Here is a 20,337-nt window from a genome sequence, read left to right on the forward strand (position 1 = left end):
ACATGTAAATAATGAATACACTTGTTGATTGTTGAATATATATTGAAGTTCCCCTTATAAAATACAAATATGTCAACATTGTTAACTTTAGTTTAACTTCCGTTTCATCAATTCCAGTTATTTTTTTGCTTTGTGTGTCAAACCCATCAGGAGAGCTGTCACTTTCCAAAAAAATGACATTTTACTTTTATATGAATTACAGTAATTTACATTTCACACCTCAACATTTATTAATTCATTTAAATGTAGTAAGTTATTTATTCACCTCTTATATCATTTGTTTTTGTACATTAGAATTAACAGGGCAATGTTTGGAAGTTCATTTATTAGCATAGACATATCCGTACATTTTGAACAAGGAAATCTAATATCATGACAAATGCACACAGGTGTCTAAAATCAATAATGAAAAGTATCAGTAGAAAAAATTTGCCACAGTTCATAGGACATAGGCTCCCTTTCATTGTCAACAGCTAATAGGACTTTTTTTGTTTGTTTTTTGCTATTTCCAAGGTCTGGGGTTACCTCATGAAACCCATCACCTGCTTCCACACATTCCCAATACAATTTCCAAGCTGCATCTGGTCCAAAAGTAACATTTCAAATGTGTATTACATCTATGTATATGAATGATAATAATTGGTGCCACACATCGAAGATACAGCCAATGCTGCTGCTCAAAATTACTGCACATAAGTCAGCAGAGTAACTGTAAGAGATAGTCATTGAAGACTGAAAAGTTAATGCTCAACAAAAAAATACTACTTCATTGTACAATACTGAAATTAAGAAAACAACTTACACATAAATCAACCTTCTTATAGTCATTTTGCAAGAGCTTACATTTCAAAGCATTATTGCAAAAGATTAAAGTACATTTTCACCAAGTGACTATTCTAATATGAATTCAAACAAAAAAAGAACTAATGGTTTCATCCTCCTCCGACGGATCGAAGATTTCAGCCAACATCTTGAACCGTGGTCCCCAGTTGTTCAGGTCCTGGTCTTGGTCATCAGAGCTGAATGAACAAATGGAGCTAAGACTTTCAGACACAGAGCCCTCTCCTTCATAGTGGAAGATCTGAACCACATCATGTGCTGGAACATTTGGATCTTTTGCTGCCACTTCCAGGTGCTGAAGAGAGGAAACAATGTCATGACTCTTTCTGTACTTTCTCCCTCACCTTCTGGTAGAAAGAATAGTTTGCTACACTTGTAGTTCATTATATCAAAGTATAGAGTAGGAATTGCATCCAAATCTACAGTAACATACATGCAGTTTTCTATTTTCAGTACAAAACAAAACCAAAAATGATTCAATGAAATATCTGGGATGTTGAGAAATGTACTAACTTGAACCAAACTGTAGTGTGTTACTTGAGCAGGACTTAAGGGCACTTTAAGAAGACACTCACCCTAATGATTAGGTCCGCAATGTTTGCTTGGTCTCCTGGTGGTCTGCATGGTTCGGAGGATCCAGATAGGCTTTTTGGATCCTTTTCTCTAGTTGATGCTTCCGGGTTATTGCATACTGGGTGGATATTTTCAGAGGCAAGCACAACGTTGGTGGCTGAAGCCATGGTGTTGTCAGTGGCACATACTGCGTTGGTTGGGGCCAGCGCAGCATTGGCGGGAGAAACCACGTCATTGGTGGGGGCAGGTGAGTCGTTGTTGAGAGCAGGCACTGCGTTGACAGGGATGCTCAGGGCGTTGAGATTTATCGCATTCTGGGGCATAACAAGACACCATTAGCACTGAAATCTACCTCGCACTGTAGTAGACACATACCTCTTCGTCTTCTTGACCATTTTGAACGTTGCAATGTCCTCCTCTGCATAATTTCCAAGCCACTAACGACCCCACTTCAACATTAAGATATTTTGGGTTATTGAAGAAATGTAACATTGATGACACAATAACTACTTAAAAACATATATATAAAGTTATTATAAAGTTATATACTGAAGTGAATGACACACATGATATCATAACGTTTCAAAGGTCCAGTTTACTGAGCTGAAATTTTTTTATACCCTTGTCAGGTTAACCATAAAAAGTATGGTTAACTCTGAGGTATTTTGCCCTGCCACCTACTTAGTAGGAGAATTCGTAAAAGTAATAAAAACTTTATTGTACCTTGACCCTTACAATGATGTATGCGATGGATCTACTGTTACGTTATTTTGCAATGATCATGATGATAGTAGAATAAGCAGAAAACTAGCCACATAACATTCTGTTCATTAACTTCATAAAGTGACGGTGGACTGAACTTACACAGAGTCACCACAAGTAGGACAGGGATGATGATGGCAGCGAGGAAACCGGCTTTATTGCTAGAATCCCTATTTGCCACCAGGATGATTAGAACTGTGGCTGTGCAGGAAGTTCCACTGGTATCTACAAAGATAAATACATTCATATATATTATATCGATATATATTTTTAATATTAAATCTATCTTTAATTATCTATCTCTAAAATTTATCTCATTACAAAATCTTTCCAACCCACATAGAGGCTTTTTTTTAAACCAACTCACAACAATGTTTACCCATTCACACACAATCACCCACTGATGTGACTAAGCTGTGACAGCATGATGTTCACCACCATAAGTAACAATCTAGTGTTCTTCTCAGGGACACAATGACATCATGGTTGGACATCATTGAACTGGCAACTTCTTAAGCCACAAGCTAATAAGTCGTGGGATTTGTTGACTACTTAAAGAGTTGTCGAAATATGATCCATGTATGTAAACCTTATAATATCCATAGCCTTGTTTGCAAATTGTTGGTTTAAATTTGCATGTGAATTACTGATATAATTCACAATTTAAGAATTTAAACCAATTATCATAATGCCTTCCATGTAACAGCATTTCTTTACAAATCAGTCCTAAAAATGTATACGTACAAAATGCCTTAAAGATTGGCAACAGTTTTTATGAAGGTATTTTATGTAATGCATTAAGGAACCCTTTCTAAGGAATAACAATGCATGCTGTTATTAGTTGACCAACATGATTATTAACTGTGTAACGTCTTTATATTAGGTCTTATGAATGCATTATAATGTCTGACGAATGTGCTCACAATATGTTATAAAAAAGACCTTCATAGAAGGTGTTACCTGATGATGATCTTAAGGTGTAGTATGATGCTAAGAGGAAACTTTTTCATCTCACCTGTAAGTTTGATTGTAACAGTGTACACCTGGTTTTTAACATGTGCAGAACTCGAATTGAAGCTGCTTTTTGCCACAATCTCTCCTGTATCTATATTGATGTCCAGCCAGTTCTCAGGGTCGTCGGTGATCTCAAACCTAAGGTAGATAAAGCAGACTTGTACATTGATTCCATCTTTAAAGACATGATTTGGGTTCATACCTCATGCCCAAATTCACTGGGTGAATGGCGATGTTGCTCTTCAGTGATGTGCCAGGAAGTACATTTTGGGGAACTTCAAGTTTGATCGGGTCCTCTGTGAAGCATGGTTCTTCGTCCTTGTCGATCACAGTGACAGTGACGCTTGCTAAAAAGTTTGTAGCTTTGCTCTTTATCAGGTTTATGTTCACTACTTGGAGAGTCAACTTGTGCTCTTTTGCAGACTCATAGTCCAAAGGCTGGAATGAAGTGACATCAGATTATTTATGTGTTTGTTCAGACATGTTGGATGTGCTGGTTTTTTCTAATCATGTTTAGATGAACAACAATGAAAGGATACATTTTGCATTTTAAAATATCAGATATCAAAGCATGATGAGAACAGTTTGTTTTGTTTTGTTTTGAATACTGTTTTGAATTATAAAAAGTATGACTAGCACTGTTTTGGAAAAAAAAAGGTTATAGAATTGATAAAGTTATTAATAACTTAATGTTAACTTGAAGTTTGACATTTTGTTGAGCAGCCATTTTGACCTCATCTTAATGGTGCACAGTCATCAACGTCCTTTTTAGAAGGTAAGTAAGTAAGTAGGTAATTAGTATTTGTAGAACGCTATTCAAGACCAGGGTCACAAAGTGCTTAAACAATCAAAAAAATACCCAATAAAATAAATACTTAAATGGTCAAGACAACACAGAGACGAACACAAGAGTCTCAGTAAATCAAGAAAAAGCCAGCACGAATAAAATGTCTTGATGTTTCTTGAAGGAGTCAGTAAACTCCATCAAGCGCAGAGAGAGAGGACCCTTGAATAAAAGTTCAATGGTCAGTCAGTTGTTCACGTCATTGAACATTTTTCAGCCTTTCTGAAATATAAACTGCCATTTTTATTGTGTTAAGTTTTTGTACCTTCACGACACTCAGGATCCCCTGGTTGGTCTCAGCATCTGTTCTTATGCTGAAATACCCTTGAGGATCATCATAGACAGAGTACTTAGCCTCCCAGTTTCCTGTTCCAGGTTCATCTCCTTCGGTCACGTTCACTCGGCCGATATCACCAAGTGTGTTCTCCAGGGCAGTCATGTGGTACTGAAAGAAGAAAACAGACTTGTACTACAAAGTAAAAGTTTGTCTATGTGATTGTTCGTTCTGAAATACTTACAAATGTTGGGCTGAACCCTGGGACGTGGTTGTTGATGTCAGTTACATTAATGATGACCATAGCTTCATTTGTGAGGCCTGTCCCACCCTTATCACTAACTTTGATTCTCAGCTGGAACGCTTTCACCACCTGAGACAAGAAATAATAATTTGGGGTACAATTAGTCTTTTTAGGAATTTCCCCAATGTGGGACAAAAAAGGAATATTTTATCTTATTGCATCTTTAAAATATTTGTCAGTGAAGTTAAGAAGCAGGAGAGATCAATCTTAGGGTCAGTTTTTACCTCTCTGTCCAGGACACTGTCTTTCGTAGTGATAATTCCTGACGCCTTGTCCATCTCAAACATGGTCTTATTCAGGTCATCAACAGGGATGCTCTCCTGGCCAATGATGGAGTACACCAAGTCAGTGTTGATGCTGTGGGGTTTGTCTGCATCATCGGCTGATACTTGCATCACAACAGTGCCTGTGAACAAAATGTATCAAGTCCAGTTTCTTCATCTATAAGAGGTCAGACTTTTGATTAATGATGCAATTTTTTAAGTGACCAGAGATTACACCCAGCTTCTTTCTTTGATTCTGAATCAATTTATCGGTCTAATCAATAACTGTGATTTATATAGACTTTATATGTATTTTTCCCAAGTTACCTGGGGGTGAGAATTCCAGGACAGAACCAGTGAACACTTGCTGAGTGAAGACTGGTTTGTTGTCATTCAAGTCTTGCACAAGAATTGTAATGGGCGCTGGCTTCTCAAGGTACTCTCCACTTAATGACACGGCAAAAACTATCAACTGCAAACACAAAGAAGGGATGTATGGTGAAACTGTAAAATGCTTTATTGTTCTACTACTATTAATAATAATACTTATTTATTTTATATATACATCACGTATTATTCCATTTGCACCTTCAGTCAGAGACTTGAAGTACAGCTTACCTCAAAACTCTGGTGTGTCTCTCTATCTAGTGACTCTTTGAGCCAAATTCGTCCAGTACTTTCATCTATTTCAAACATCTCTGGTCCCTGCATCTTGTAAAGCCCCTCACCTTTGGAAAACCTTTCTGACTGAACCTGAAATGACAAGAGAAACACATTTATGGTACATGTACATACCAGGTGCACATTTTGACTTTTACACAGAATCACCAGACAAAGACAGAACTGTTTGAAACAGCTTTGAATCTAACAATAGCATTCAGTTAAACATCAAGTATATTTTTCATTTACATCTGCTACCATACATTTATTTGTATTATTATTTATTGATTTGTTTGTGAATGAACATGTGTGTGTATAAACCTGTTTACCTTGGTGACTGTTTGGAATCCTATGGTATTTTCCCAAACATTGAATGGAGCTTTTAAAGACTCTCTCCATGGATAAATAGTTCTCGAAACCATTTTTGGATCCTTCCCAACATCTTCACTCCAAACCTGAACCAACTAAAACAAAAGCAAAAACATGTATAGGCAATTAAAACAAAGGTAAACATACATATAGACATACAGCAGCACCATTAAAACCATACCACAGTTTACATATTCACTACAACCACATGGAAGTTTATTTATTTTAGTGATTTCATATAATGCAGTCTTTGTATAGAAAAAGATAAATGCCACACTAGGGAATGACCTGTCCTTCAAAATGTTTTGAAATCCAAATGAGGACGATGTTTGATTGTAACTTTGAAGAAAATGATGTCACCTTACACATCAAACATCATGGAAAATACAGTAATATTAAAAAGAAATGAGTTATAGAATATTGTTTAAAGAAAAGCCAGAGCAAAATAATATTATTATATTGCAAAGAAATAAAATGTACTCTAGAGCCAGGAGTTAGTAAACACTTACGCCAAATAGTGGAGAAGTCAACACCCATAAGGTGAATGCAAGAGAATACATTTCTTCTTCTTCTTCTTCTTCTTCAGGAAACGCTGGAGAGGAATAATATCCACTTTAAAATCCAGAATAAGAACTCTCATTACAACATATAAAGGATTTGAAATGAAAGTACTTACGATGAATGAAAGGCTTACGTTTCTAAAAACAAACCTCACAAAGCTTAAATAAATACAGTATAAAGGCATTATAGTGTAAACACATAGAGATAAGGGACATAAAAGCCTGCTTCTTATCGAGCCAAAAGTCAACGGATTAAGTAGAATTTTCTTGTGAGCAAAGTCTAATGCCAACAGAGAAATAATAAAAGAGATTTCAAGCAGAATATGTGAATAGTTTAAATTTAATTCAGGAAAATTAAGATTAAAGACGCATGTATGCTCTGTATTTTTTCTATAGCAGATGCTATCTAGTGTTAGTTTGCTGCAATGCTGTGTAAGGATATGACAACTTTACTGTAATCGATCATCTAGAGTTAACACACATTTCAAATAATCACTTGATTAATCTTTCATATTTAATTCATATTAAATAATCATTGCCTTTCTTTAGAAATTCATGTGTGCTCAGCAATTCTTTAGGTCAGTTCACACTGAGAAAGACAACGCAATCTCTCAATGGTGCCATTTTGTCTCTGGGACCAAGGACACATCTGCTTAATTCAACTGATAAACAGATTCTCTCTAGATGACCAAACTCCGGTAACTATCCACTACCAACACGTGAGACGGCCATCTTAGAAATCAAGTGTTTAGAGCAGGGGTGCTCACACTTTTTCGGTTCACGAGCTACTTTCATAATTGTCAAGTTCAAAAGATCTACCTTCAACAAATTTGCTCAACGTAAGTTAGAACATACTTTACTCAGATGACTTGCATTGAATGAAGTGAATGCACTGATAATCAGTCATGATGGAAGGATGTGTGGATTTAATAATCTTCATAGAAATGCTGACTTATATAAATAACTAGAGTCAGTCAGTAAGAAGCATATTTCCTCATAAGAAGATACTTTTCCTCTGAGAGTAACTTCCAAAAATGTCCATGAGACCTGGTCTTAAGCTCAGTGTCAGCCTTTGTTAAATCTCATCCTCCACTGCAGACAAGTTCAGACTCGTATGTTCAAAGAATTGCATTGATTTCCAACTAAAAATGGTCATTCATTCGAACCCAAATGATGCACAAAACATATTCATGTGTAAGAATCTGTGCTTGACACGAATTCAAGCCCTTTTCCTTTGTTCATCAAAATCAACAAAGAATTCAGACGGGTTCATCCCTTTCCATGCCTCCATTTCAACATGCCGATCATATTTAAATGAAGGACAAGACTTAAATTTCTCCATTTTTGTGATCATGAAAAAACAAAAACAAATGAAAACATGAATTCAAACTAACAGTTTATATTTGTTAATTTTAAACATGTCTGATATGAATCACACAAGTGGATTATTTACATTTTAAAACATCTTTAGATGAAGTTTAACGAGAATAAAACTGTTAACCAGTAACTTCACATCATCATCGCTTTGTCTGATCGTCTCTGACGTCATTAGAATGTGTGTCTCACCTGCAACTGTTTAACGTGTTTGGGTTTCAGCGTATTCTTATTATATTCGTGAGATAAAGGTAATTTACAAATAGTCATCATGTGATGGTGTATTAATACAAGTGTGTTTTAAGGACGCGATCACAAAAGGAAAACCAGCCTTTGTTGCGCTTTCATTGGAACCTGCAGCTTCACTTTGATGGAACTGACGTCATGTTTCTGTGACTCTCGTAGAGAAGAACCTGAAGCGATCAAACGCACATTATTTTGTTCGATATATTATTTAAAAAAAACAAGTTTATAATTCTCGTAATATCGTTTTTCTGAATTGCGTAAAATGGCTGTCGCACGTTTTGCTCTTTTTATTTATTATTGTGAACTTTGCCGAGCGTTCAGTGGAAGAGGCTGGAGCTCTGATTGGCTGCTGTGCATGTCAATCAAATTGTTATCCAACCGCTGCAATAACTATTTAATTGACATGCACAGCAGCCAATCAGAGCTCTCTTTACTATTTTCTTATATCATATTTTATTAAATCACGCGATCTACTCGCAATAGCTTCGATCGCGATCAACGTATTGCCCACCCCTGGTTTAGAGTAACTGACCAATCATACAAGGATGAAATGGAAGAATGTTTTAATTCTGAGCAAAAGGTAATATTGTCAATGTTCACAATCAATAAACATGAATACATAAAATGAGGATATATAATTTAACACTTCAATGAGAATATATATATATATATATATATATATATATAAATATATATGTGGATCAATTTGAGGATATATCTCCAATCCCTCATTTGACCTCTGAAACCAGAGGTCAACCTTAAAATGTAAGGCTCAAATAAACTAATATCAAACGATTCCTTTATATATAGTACGTAAGTAAGTAAAATATGAGGTTATTAATTCGTCCCCACCCATCAGAGCTCATCATGATCTTCCAACAACAGATCAGGTTGAGAGTTGAGAAGGCCACATCTGGCTCCACAGTGTTTATTTTAGGTTCCTAAAATTTATTTTAGGAACTAAATTAAATTAAATTAAATTATTTTAGGTTCCTAATTAGGTTCCCAATTTTAACTATTAGTACAGAGAGATAAGTTGAAAATAAATTCTAAAAAAAACATAACTTCCTTATAGAAAAGTACATGTAAATAATGAATACACTTGTTGATTATAAGTGTTAATATATATTGAAGTTCCCCTTATAAAATGCAAATATGTCAACATTGTTAACTTTAGTTTAACTTCCGTTTCATCAATTCCAGTTACCTTTTTGCTTTTTGTGTCAAACCCATCAGGAGAGCTGTCACTAAAAATGACATTTTACTTTTATATGAATTACAGTAATTTACATTTCACACCTCAACATTTATTAATTCATTTAAATGTAGTAAGTTATTTATTCACCTCTTATATCATTTGTTTGTGTACCTTAGAATTAACAGGGCAATGTTTGGAAGTTCATTGATTAGCATAGACATATCAGTACATTTTAAACAAGTAAGGAAATCTAAAATCATGACAAATGCACACAGGTTTCTAAAATCAATAATGAAAAGTAACAGTAAAAACAATTAATTCCACAGTTCATAGGATATAGGCTCCCTTTCATTGTCAACAGCTAATAGGACCTTTTTCTTTTTTTTGCTATTTCCAAGGTCTAGGGTTGCTCCAGGCTCCATGAACCCATCACCTGCTTCCACACATTCCCATTACAATTTCCAAGCTGCATCTGGTCAAAAAGTAACAACTCAAATGTGTATTACATCTATGTATATGAATGATAATAATTGGTGCCACACATCGAAGATACAGCCAATGCTGCTGCTCAAAATTACTGCACATAAGTCAGCAGAGTAACTGTAAGAGATAGTCATTGAAGACTGAAAAGTAAATGCTCAACAAAAAAATACTACTTCATTGTACAATACTGAAATTAAGAAAAAAACTTGCATATAAATCAACCTTCTTATAGTCATTTTTCAAGAGCTTACTTTCAAAGCATTATTGCAAGAGATTAAAGTACATTTTCACCAAGTGACTATTCTAATATGAATTCAAACTAAAACAGAACTAATGTTTTCATCCTCCTCAGACGGATCGAAGATTTCAGCCAACATCTGGAACCGTGGTCCCCAGTTGTTCAGGTCCTGGTCTTGGTCATCAGAGCTGAATGAACAAATGGAGCTAAGACTTTCAGACACAGAGCCCTCTCCTTCATAGTGGAAGATCTGAACCACATCATGTGCTGGAACATTTGGATCTTTTGCTGCCACTTCCAGGTGCTGAAGAGAGGAAACAATGTCATGACTCTTTCTGTACTTTCTCCCTCACCTTCTGGTAGAAAGAATAGTTTGCTACACTTAGTAGTTCATTATATCAAAGTATAGAGTAGGAATTTCATCCAAATCTACAGTAACATACATGCAGTTTTCTATTTTCAGTACAAAAGAAAACCAAAAATGATTCAATGAAATATCTGGGATGTTGAGAAATTTACTAACTTGAACCAAACTGTAGTGTGTTACTTGAGCAGGACTTAAGGGCACTTTAAGAAGACACTCACCCTAATGATTAGGTCCGCAATGTTTACTTGATCTCCTGCTGGTCTGCATGGTTCGGAGGATCCAGATAGGCTTTTTGGATCCTTTTCTCCAGTTGATGCTTCCGGGTTATTGCATACTGGGTGGATATTTTGAGAGGCAGGGACAACGTTGGTGGCTGAAGCCATGGTGTTGTCAGTGGAACATACTGCGTTGGTTGGGGCCAGCGCAGCATTGGCGGGAGAAACCACGTCATTGGTGGGAGCAGGTGAGGCGTTGTTGAGAGCAGGTACTGCGTTGTCAGGGATGCTCAGGGCGTTGAGATTTATCGCATTCTGGGGCATAACAAGACACCATTAGCACTGAAATCTACCTCGCACTGTAGTAGACACATACCTCTTCGTCTTCTTGACCATTTTGAACGTTGCAATGTCCTCCTCTGCATAATTTCCAGGCCACTAACGACCCCACTTCAACATTAAGATATTTTGGGTTATTGAAGTAATGTAACATTGATGACACAAGAACTACTTAAAAACATATATATAAAGTTATTATAAAGTTATCTACTGAAGTGAATGACACACATGATATCATAACGTTTCAAAGGTCCAGTTTACTGAGCTGACATCTTTTTATACCCTTGTCAGGTTAACCATAAAAAGTATGGTTAACTCTGAGGTATTTTGCCCTGCGGAAAACTAGCCACATAACATTCTGTTCATGAACTTAATGAAGTGACGGTGAATTTACACAGAGTCACCACAAGTAGGACAGAGATGATGATGGCAGCGAGGAAACAGACTCTATTGCTAGAATCCCTATTTGCCACTAGGATGATTAAAACTGTGGCTGTGCAGGAAGTTCCAGTGGTATCTACAAAGATAAATACATTCATATATATTATATCTATATATATTTTTAATATTAAAATCTCATTACAAAATCATTCCAACCCACATAGAAGCTTTTTTCAAACCAACTCACAACAATGTTTACCCATTCACACACAATCACCCAACTGATGTGACTAAGCTGTGACAGCATGATGTTCAACATGAAAGCGTGGAGTCTTGATGAGATGTCCTAAAGCGCTCTCCAAACGAAGTTGTAGGGCTTTGTACAGCAGCCATAGATACAGCCGAGGAGAGCGTCAAGTGGGGCATTCCTTGAACCACCAGAACGACGTTATTCACTTTCTTCAACTAGACGGGCATCTTTTGCTTGATCCATTTCCGTTTGTTCTATTGGTTGATTTTTAGAAGCGACTATTTTATGAGGATATTACAATTTCTTTACTTTTTAAGGTTTGAATAAGGTAAAGCTCTTACTGTAGCGGCACTGACTGATATTGACGAGCCATCTCTTCAACTGATGATGAGCACCTTGTTTATTGAAGTGGAAGATTTGAAGTATAAATGGATCTCAGCATCACAAAATATATGCAATAATATTTAAACAAAGAAAACAATAAATTCCTTTAGCAAAAATTGTATTAGCACTCTTACTTATTAACGTTAGCATTAACACAAATCAAACCAAATACTACACACTTTTTTTATACATATATAATATATGTGTATACATATATATATATATATATAGAGAGAGAGAGAGAGAGATAAATAGATATATAGATATATATATATCTATATATATACACATATATTATATATGTATAAAACCGTGTGTAGTATATAGATATATAGATATATAGATATATAGAGATATTAGGACAGAAATGTCCTAACCATAATATGTATACAAAATAATATATAATAATATATAATATATATACACAAAAAAGTTTGAAAAAAACATTTTTGATTGAAGTTGCTTTTTTTTATATATTTTTTAATGGAAGTCATTTTTTTGTTATTGAGTAATAACCTCCATTCATATGTCACTGCTGCCAAACAGTACAACAAAGTTAAGGCAGTCACTGTCTTTGATCTTTTATGCCTTTATTACGTTGCAGCTTTTTAGTCTTTAAAGCCTTTGTTCCTTTAATTTTAACATCATATATACAGTTGTGTCCATCCAAGTTCTATTTAGACATTTGTTTGGAGGAGAAAAGTAATAATGATTCTAGAGTTCACTTTCTTCGGACTTCTGCTGCCGGTCCTGGCCTGAGCACCGGACCCTGTCCCTCGCAGATTTGTGCCTTATGACAGTAAGTTACACTCATTACTTTGTTCTTGATACATTAGTCCAGTAGTTTATTCATCTTTAATGATACATTAGTCCAGTAGTTTATTCATCAATAATGATACATTAGTCCAGTAGTTTATTCATCAATAATGATACATTAGTCCAGTAGTTTTTTCATCATTAATGATACATTATTCCAGTAGTTTATTCATCTTTAATGATACATTAGTCCAGTAGTTTATTCATCTTTAATGATACATTAGTCCAGTAGTTTATTCATCATTAATGATTAATAGTCCAGTAGTTAATTCATCAATAATGATACATTAGTCCAGTGGTGTATTCATTATTTATCTTCTACCAAGGTGACAATAATCGCACGTTTCATGAGGAGGGAGTGTTGGACTACTCCACCATGCTGCTGAGGGAGGACCTGGGCCTGCTGATGGTGGGTGCCAGTGGGATGGTGTACGCCCTCGACCTCAACGACATCACCAAGAAAAATGACTCAGTAAGAACTTTTTATAGTGTATTATATTATATTATATAGTCATTGTATTCATTGTAGTGAATCTTTGGAAAACTTTACACCTTCCCCTCGATTCTTCTTTATAGTCAAGATTGTCTTCATTGGTTCTTTTTCCCTTTTAACTTATATTGTCTCAAAACTTGAGCTTTCCTTACTTCAATAAAATGTGAATTAATTCCTGTTACAATGAGCATAAATCATCGAACCAAGCATTACTTGAACTATTTACTATAAATCGTTTAAATAATTTGTTATATTTAGGTCCAATGGGATGTGCCACCAGCAGAGGTCACTGCTTGTGGATTTAAGGGAAAGGATCCAGTAGTAAGTTGAATTAAAAAAAAATGTGTATGAAAGAAAACTTGGTGAAATAATCACATTTTGTCTTACACATTTTTAGATTCACTGCAGAAACCAGATTAAAACTCTGCTGAAAAGACAAGACAACAAGATGTATGTGTGTGGAACCAATGCTTTCAACCCAAAATGTGACTACATGGTGAGAAATGTTTACTTTAACAATATGATTTGAAAGGATGTCACAGATTAACTTATTAAAAACTGCATATGCCCCAGTAAGTATCATTGTTTAAAAAAGGAAAATTCATTATTGAATAAATACACAATATTTATACAAAAATACAAATTTATGAGGAATGTTAATGTTTAAACAGCTTAGCTCGAGTCCGCCAGCCAGTGACTATTTTATTTGCTACACACAAAATCTGTTATCCAGTTACGGAAGCTTATGATAGAGCAGTGTGGTGTTTTTCTTTCTTAGTGAAAAAAGCTACAACAACTTTAAACTATTAATACGCAACAATAAAAATGATCTTATATGTATTATCGTGTAAGAGCAGTCAAGTGTTTTGTTTAAAGATTGCCCACAAACAAATGTGTTTACACATTTATCTCTTGTAGTCGTACAACGATGGAAAATTGACTCTTGAGAACCAAATAAAGTCCGGTAAAGGACGTTGCCCGTATGACCCCTTCGAAAGATCAGCCTCTCTCATGCTAGGTGAGCAGAATGTTGTACATCTGAACTCCTTTTCTACAGCTTCTTTTTTTAAATTGCCTTTTACTTTTCAAGACAATGATCTGTACTCGGCTACATCAGTGAACTTTCGAGCGACTGAGTCTGTCCTGATGCGGCGTTCCACAACCTTCATTCGAACTGATTATAGAAGATCCTGGTTTTATGGTGAAGTTACATTTCATAAAGTTTTTATCATTACTTGTTGCATGTGTGCTATTTTACTGATTAACATGTTTCTCTTATTTCAATGTGATTAACAGACCCTGAATTTGTTTCCCTGGAGATGATGCCTGAGAGTCAAAACAGTGTCACCGGAGATGATGACAAGATCTACTTGTTCTTTAGTGAGACAGCAATGGAGTACGATAGCTACAAGCAGGTGCTTGTTAGCCGGGTTGCTCGAGTCTGCAAGGTAAGAACAAACAGAAGGGCAACTTGGGATTTCAAGAGGTGGTTACTAAGGCAGTGGAAAATCATGTTCACTCCCAGTCAAAAAGAAAAATCCAGGGCATTGAAAAACATTGAAGGCTGTTACTGACCTTAAACACTTTTTAATATTCTCCACTGTTTTAAGCTTAGCTTAAAGTTACATGGATGGAATTTCATCACCCAATCATAATTCCGCTTGCTCTGACTGTAGTCAGTCTCGTTAAGCCTGAAAACTGCAATTCCAAGATGGCCATGACTGTTTACCTACAGATGGTTGACTTGAAGTCCATATTTTATACAGTCCACAGGAAAACAACTGCCTTGTCCTCCAACCTTAGCACAAATACCTTCAACGTTCAAGCATTTTTCTGATGTTTCAGGGCGATCATGGAGGTCTGAGGACTTTGCAGGACAAGTGGACATCATTTGTTAAAGCAACACTAGAATGTCCAGTCCCTGACTCCAAACTGCCGTACATCATCCAGGACACATTCCGCTGGTGTGACCCCCAAAAAGACTGGAAGTCATGTTTGTTCTTCGCTGTCTTCACATCACAGACGTATGAAGATTTAACATTCGGACATAATTTGATTCGTTTCCTTTCCGATGTGAATTAATCTCAAATATATATTTCAGCTCCTCGAGAGAGATTTCTGCTGTGTGTGCGTACCGTGTGTCAGAGATCAGCAGGGTTTTAGCTGAAGGAAGATTCATGACGGAAGGACTGGTAAATGGAATTCATTCTAAATGGGTACTCCACAACGGAATATTGCCAGTGCCTCGTCCTGGTTCGGTAAATTAACCCCCTTTTATATGCAGATCATTTTGATTAAACTTGCCAGGACTTCTTAAGTTTTGATAACCATTGCTCCTCTCTTTTCCATCTCTAGTGCATCGATGATGCTGCACGTAACGCCAGCATCACTCAGAGTTCTGACCTTCCTGATAAAACTCTCTTGTTTATTCAAAAAAATACACTTATTGGTGAACCAATAATGCCAATAGGAAAGAAACCTTTACTGATTAGAAAGGGAATCAAATTCACACGGATAGTCATTGACCAAGTTCAGTCGGTGGACGGTGACAACCATCATGTGATGTTCATTGGGACAGGTGTGTATATGTGACAGGATGTAATGAATAATTGTATAAATACATGTGTAATTGTTCGCCACATTTACATCTTTTAATAAAGGGGGGGGAACCATCGTGAAAGCTGTGAACTATGATGGAGAGATGTTCGTCATTGAGGAAGTTCAAGTCTTTAAGACCTCAGAGCCCATCAAGATTCTCAAGTTCTCCAATGTCACGGTAATGTCATGACAGAGTGTTGAGCTTCATGTTGAGTTCAATCCCTGAAAATATTCTTTTTTTTCTGATGTGCAGCGTCAGATCTACGCAGGCTCAGACTCTGGAGTAGTACAGATGTCCCTGTCCTCCTGTGGAAGATCTTTGACTTGCATGGACTGTGTTCTTGCCAGAGACCCTTACTGTGGCTGGGACCACGCTGCTGGCAAATGTTCAACTCTTTCTGCTACACAGAGGTGAGTATCTTTTGGGGGATTGCCCATCTCTGCTGCTAATACATTGAACTTATGATTGTGCATCTCTAGAGATCTGATTCAGAGTGTCAAAGATGGCAACGCCTCTCTCTGTCCACAAGGAGGTGAGTAAGGCAAACATGTTGGATGTTTTGGCTTCCCTATTATAAATAGTTCTGATAAGATATGCATTATTTCAGCCTCGTTTTCAGCGCCCGTCCAGAAAGTGATACAAGCCAAACCTGATTTGGGGTCCTTGAAGCTTCCCTGCTCTTCAGAGTCAATGCTGGCAACAATCATGTGGGAGAAAGATGGAGTCCCTCTGGTCCCTTCATCTCAACATCTGCACCAACAAGATGGACTGCTCATCATAAGTGTCTCACACGCTGACACCGGTAACTACAGCTGCCTGTCTGTGGAGCGATCGAAGGGAGATGAGTACAGCACAACTGTTGTCCAGTACAATGTTGTCACCTTAGACTTTGAAGAATCTGAATCCCAGAATAATGATGCCATCAGCATTGTTAATAATATTGTTTTGGTGCTGCTATCCATGTTTCTCTTGGGCCTTTTGACATGGAACATATTCAAAGGCCACCTATTCAAGTCACTTTCATGTAGGAGGAGTCGACAACAAACGCCTGCAGTCTTTATTATACAGGTTTAATGTTTGTGAGGTTTGATGATCATAAGCAGATGAAGACTCATAGTTTCTCACCTCTATAAAAATGGACCTGAAAAAGGTTTTAGTTAATACTTTTAAGATCTTTTGGAGTTCTATATCAAACTAGTGTTGTAACTTAATTTCTTGTAAATGGTTCAACTCTTTCTGTTTCATGCACATGAATTGAATATTTTCCTTGAAACCCTAATAAAATCATTTTCTTAAAATACTGTTTTTTTTCTATACATGTTGGTATACTTTACTATTGCAGGTTATGCAAATATGCATTTCATATTTTCATTTGAACCACTTTATGACATTGGTTAAATATGAATATATTAATATTACATTAATAGTTTTTTTCTGGTTTCATTTCAGCATTTTATTTTGTTAAACTGTATTATTTTTTTCTCACAATCACGAAATCACTATTTATTTCTGACATTTCTCTCCATACTTAACTTGAAATTTTCCAATTCAGCTTTATTAACAAATATCTTGGGTCCTTACTACTCATTTGGCCCCAAAACATGAGTTGTTTTTTCTGCTGTAAGTGAATTGCTAGAAAGAAAGTCTAATTTCTCTCTTTTTCTTCCTCCATTCTAAAGATGAATTGAAGTATATATTCGAATGACATCTCAACAACATGAGTTTATTTTATTAAGAGTATTTATTTACACAACTCTGTTCTTCAATTGAGCCGTTAAACATGAACATTATTTGACAACAGTATAAAAAAGGCCTAAACTATCAGACGTTGCCTCAACCGAAAGTTCAGAGAGGTTACTTGGCGTCCCCAGTTGGCTAAACATGATATATCATTTACAAATCCAACACAAGTATACTGTCATTTAATTTTTTCGGCATTGATGCATTTAATAAAACAAAAATAATGATGAACATTTATGGTTAACATCCAATTTTTGTATTCAAACGTCATTTTTTTACGGGTTCATCGTCTATAACGGTACCTCTTGAAGTGGAACCACAGCTGAAAGATACCATTTGAAAACTGGCATCGGAAACCATGACGGTGAGAGTACTCCCACTCTCTGTTCACGATCTTAAATGCGATATCCTCGTACGGTGGGCCAGCATGGAATCTTACGATGCCAAAGTCCTTGTTGTCGGGACTGGGCTCTAGAAAGTACTGCGGGGTCGAGCGCTTGTCGATCAGATCTGGGTAGAAGATATTGAACTTGTAACCTTGAACAATCTTGGGTGGCGGGTTGTCAAAGTCATAATGCGTCTGGTTATATTTGTTCCACTCGAAGCCAGTGTGTACTCGGTTAAAGAATCTCGGCTTCCTGGGTCGGTATTTGTCAGCCCACAGGTACATCTTCCCTGTGACTGGGATCTCCACGCTGAACTGGGCTTCGTTGTTATCCATTCCCTGTTTGGCTTGACATACAAAGAAGTCCTCGGCACTCTCGCTGGCGTCACCTAACAGAAAGACAGGAAAAAGTCAAGCTTGAAGTAAGTCGTGTAACTTTATATGACAGACAGAACGAGGATGAGGCAGACACACAACCTTATGATACTGTGTGCCATTCGTACCTGTGACCTGCAACTGTCTACGTGCTAGCTGCAACTTGTGCGCATCTTCCTCTGCCGTTATCGTGTGTGTGTCGAGCGGCATCTCCGATGAAGTCAGAAGAGCTGGACTGTAGCGACCGGAGTCATACTCTGCTTGGCTTTGCTGGATAAGATCTTCCTCCGTCAATACAGCTTCCACAGAGTCGCCCTTCTCCTCTTCTCCCTTGTCTTCATCCTTCTTTCCTTCCTCGTCTTCAATCCCTCTGTTAGTGCTGGTTGATGTTGATGGACCAGGCTCATCATTCTCCTGTCCACTAGCTTCATTCACAGTTCTACCAGTTGATGATGAAAGGCTGGAATCTTCTCTGCTCCTGCTGTTTCGAAAACAAAAAATGTTTGTAAAGGATGAGGAGTATTATAATAATATTCATTTTAATATGGTGCCATCCTACAATTTAAAGACACCTTCAAAAGGCCATAAAGAAGTTCATTTTTCTTCCGTGAAGGAACATGCATTCAAACCCAATTGTGTCAAGACTCAAATTTGACACAATTATTGTCGTACTAGGACACAAACAAACTTACTCAATGCTCTCAGTCACTGGTTCATCCTTGATGATGGGGAAGGATGGTTCGCTTTCCACTCCCTGTTCTTGTTTCAGCCTGAACAGCTTTTGGCGAAGCACATCCTGGTGTCGCTCTCTCAACCTGTAATCATTCATTGATAAACACATTTTAGTTTTTTGAAAGGGTTGAGACCTTGGGTTAGAAATGTAATTATTGAATAAGCGGAAGGTGTGGACCTTGCTCTCGCCATGTAGACGCGGACCTGTTGCAACAAGCTCTCCCAGTAGCCGATGTCGAGGTTAGATCCACCAGCTCGGATTTTCGTCTCGATGTTCAGATGTAGAGCCTGCAGTTGGCTGTATGTCTTGCCTTTAAATACTATCTGAACATCCGTGCTTACAGCTGTGTTTATGCCTAAGACAACGATTATTTAACATGAATTAAATATGAAAGATTATCAGTTAATCAAGTGACTATTTGAAATGTGTTAAATCTAGATGATTGATTACAGTAAAGTTGTCATTTCCTTACAATATTTTATTTGGATCAATTTGAGGATATATCTTCAATCCCTCCTTTGACCTCTGAAACCAGAGGTCAACCTTAAAATGTAAGGCTCAAATAAACTAATCAGACAGATCAGGTTGAGAGTTGAGGAGGCCACATCTGGCTCCACAGTTGTTTTTATTTTAGGTTCCTAATTTAAACTATTAGTACAGAGAGATAAGGAGAAAATAAATTCTGAAAAAACATAACTTCCTTATAGAAAAGTACATGTAAATAATGAATACACTTGTTGTTTGTTGAATATATATTGAAGTTCCCCTTATAAAATACAAATATGTCAACATTGTTAACTTTAGTTTAACTTCCGTTTCATCAATTCCAGTTAGCTTTTTGCTTTTTGTGTCAAACCCATCAGGAGAGCTGTCACTTTCCAAAAAAATGACATTTTACTTTCATATGAATTACAGTAATTTACATTTCACACCTCAACATTTATTAATTCATTTAAATGTAGTAAGTTATTTATTCACCTCTTATATCATTTGTTTTTGTACATTAGAATTAACAGGGCAATGTTTGGAAGTTAATTTATTAGCATAGACATATCCGTACATTTTGAACAAGTAAGGAAATCTAATATCATGACAAATGCACACAGGTGTCTAAAATCAATAATGAAAAGTATCAGTAGAAACAATTTGCCACAGTTCATAGGATAGGCTCCCTTTCAACAGCTAATAGGACTTTTTTTGTTTGTTTTTTGCTATTTCCAAGGTCTGAGGTTACCTCATGAAACCCATCACCTGCTTC

At 36.5% G+C, this 20,337-nt stretch overlaps 2 protein-coding genes and 1 pseudogene across 2 annotated transcripts; 1 reads left to right on the forward strand and 2 right to left on the reverse strand.

The window, feature by feature from the left end:
- Nucleotides 1-907: 907 nt before the first annotated feature.
- Nucleotides 908-8,097, reverse strand: LOC148063682 (cadherin-15-like). Its single transcript, XM_087811816.1, has 14 exons — nt 8,030-8,097; nt 6,413-6,495; nt 5,864-5,998; nt 5,493-5,627; nt 5,202-5,346; nt 4,836-5,017; nt 4,552-4,680; nt 4,299-4,478; nt 3,392-3,627; nt 3,191-3,327; nt 2,278-2,400; nt 1,789-1,862; nt 1,416-1,727; nt 908-1,135 (listed from the first exon to the last, which is right to left on the reverse strand). The coding sequence occupies exons 2-14, from the start codon at nt 6,461-6,463 to the stop codon at nt 908-910; spliced, it is 2,067 nt and encodes a 688-aa protein (XP_087667942.1). The 5' UTR covers nt 6,464-6,495; nt 8,030-8,097.
- A 3,512-nt stretch (nt 8,098-11,609) lies between these two features.
- LOC148063683 (semaphorin-4E-like) lies at nt 11,610-17,144 on the forward strand. Its single transcript, XM_087811817.1, has 14 exons — nt 11,610-11,629; nt 13,046-13,226; nt 13,506-13,568; nt 13,645-13,743; nt 14,166-14,265; nt 14,338-14,448; nt 14,544-14,695; nt 15,093-15,271; nt 15,349-15,505; nt 15,603-15,825; nt 15,908-16,023; nt 16,099-16,256; nt 16,326-16,378; nt 16,454-17,144. Exons 1-14 carry the CDS (start codon nt 11,610-11,612, stop codon nt 16,918-16,920), a joined length of 2,079 nt encoding a protein of 692 aa, XP_087667943.1. The 3' UTR covers nt 16,921-17,144.
- A 725-nt stretch (nt 17,145-17,869) lies between these two features.
- Nucleotides 17,870-19,079, reverse strand: LOC148063684 (splicing factor Cactin pseudogene; annotated as a pseudogene).
- Between the last annotated feature and the right edge of the window lie 1,258 nt (nt 19,080-20,337).

Source organism: Callionymus lyra, chromosome 16 (genome assembly GCF_982586985.1).
Source record: "Callionymus lyra chromosome 16, fCalLyr1.hap1.1, whole genome shotgun sequence".
NCBI lineage: Eukaryota > Metazoa > Chordata > Actinopteri > Syngnathiformes > Callionymidae > Callionymus > Callionymus lyra.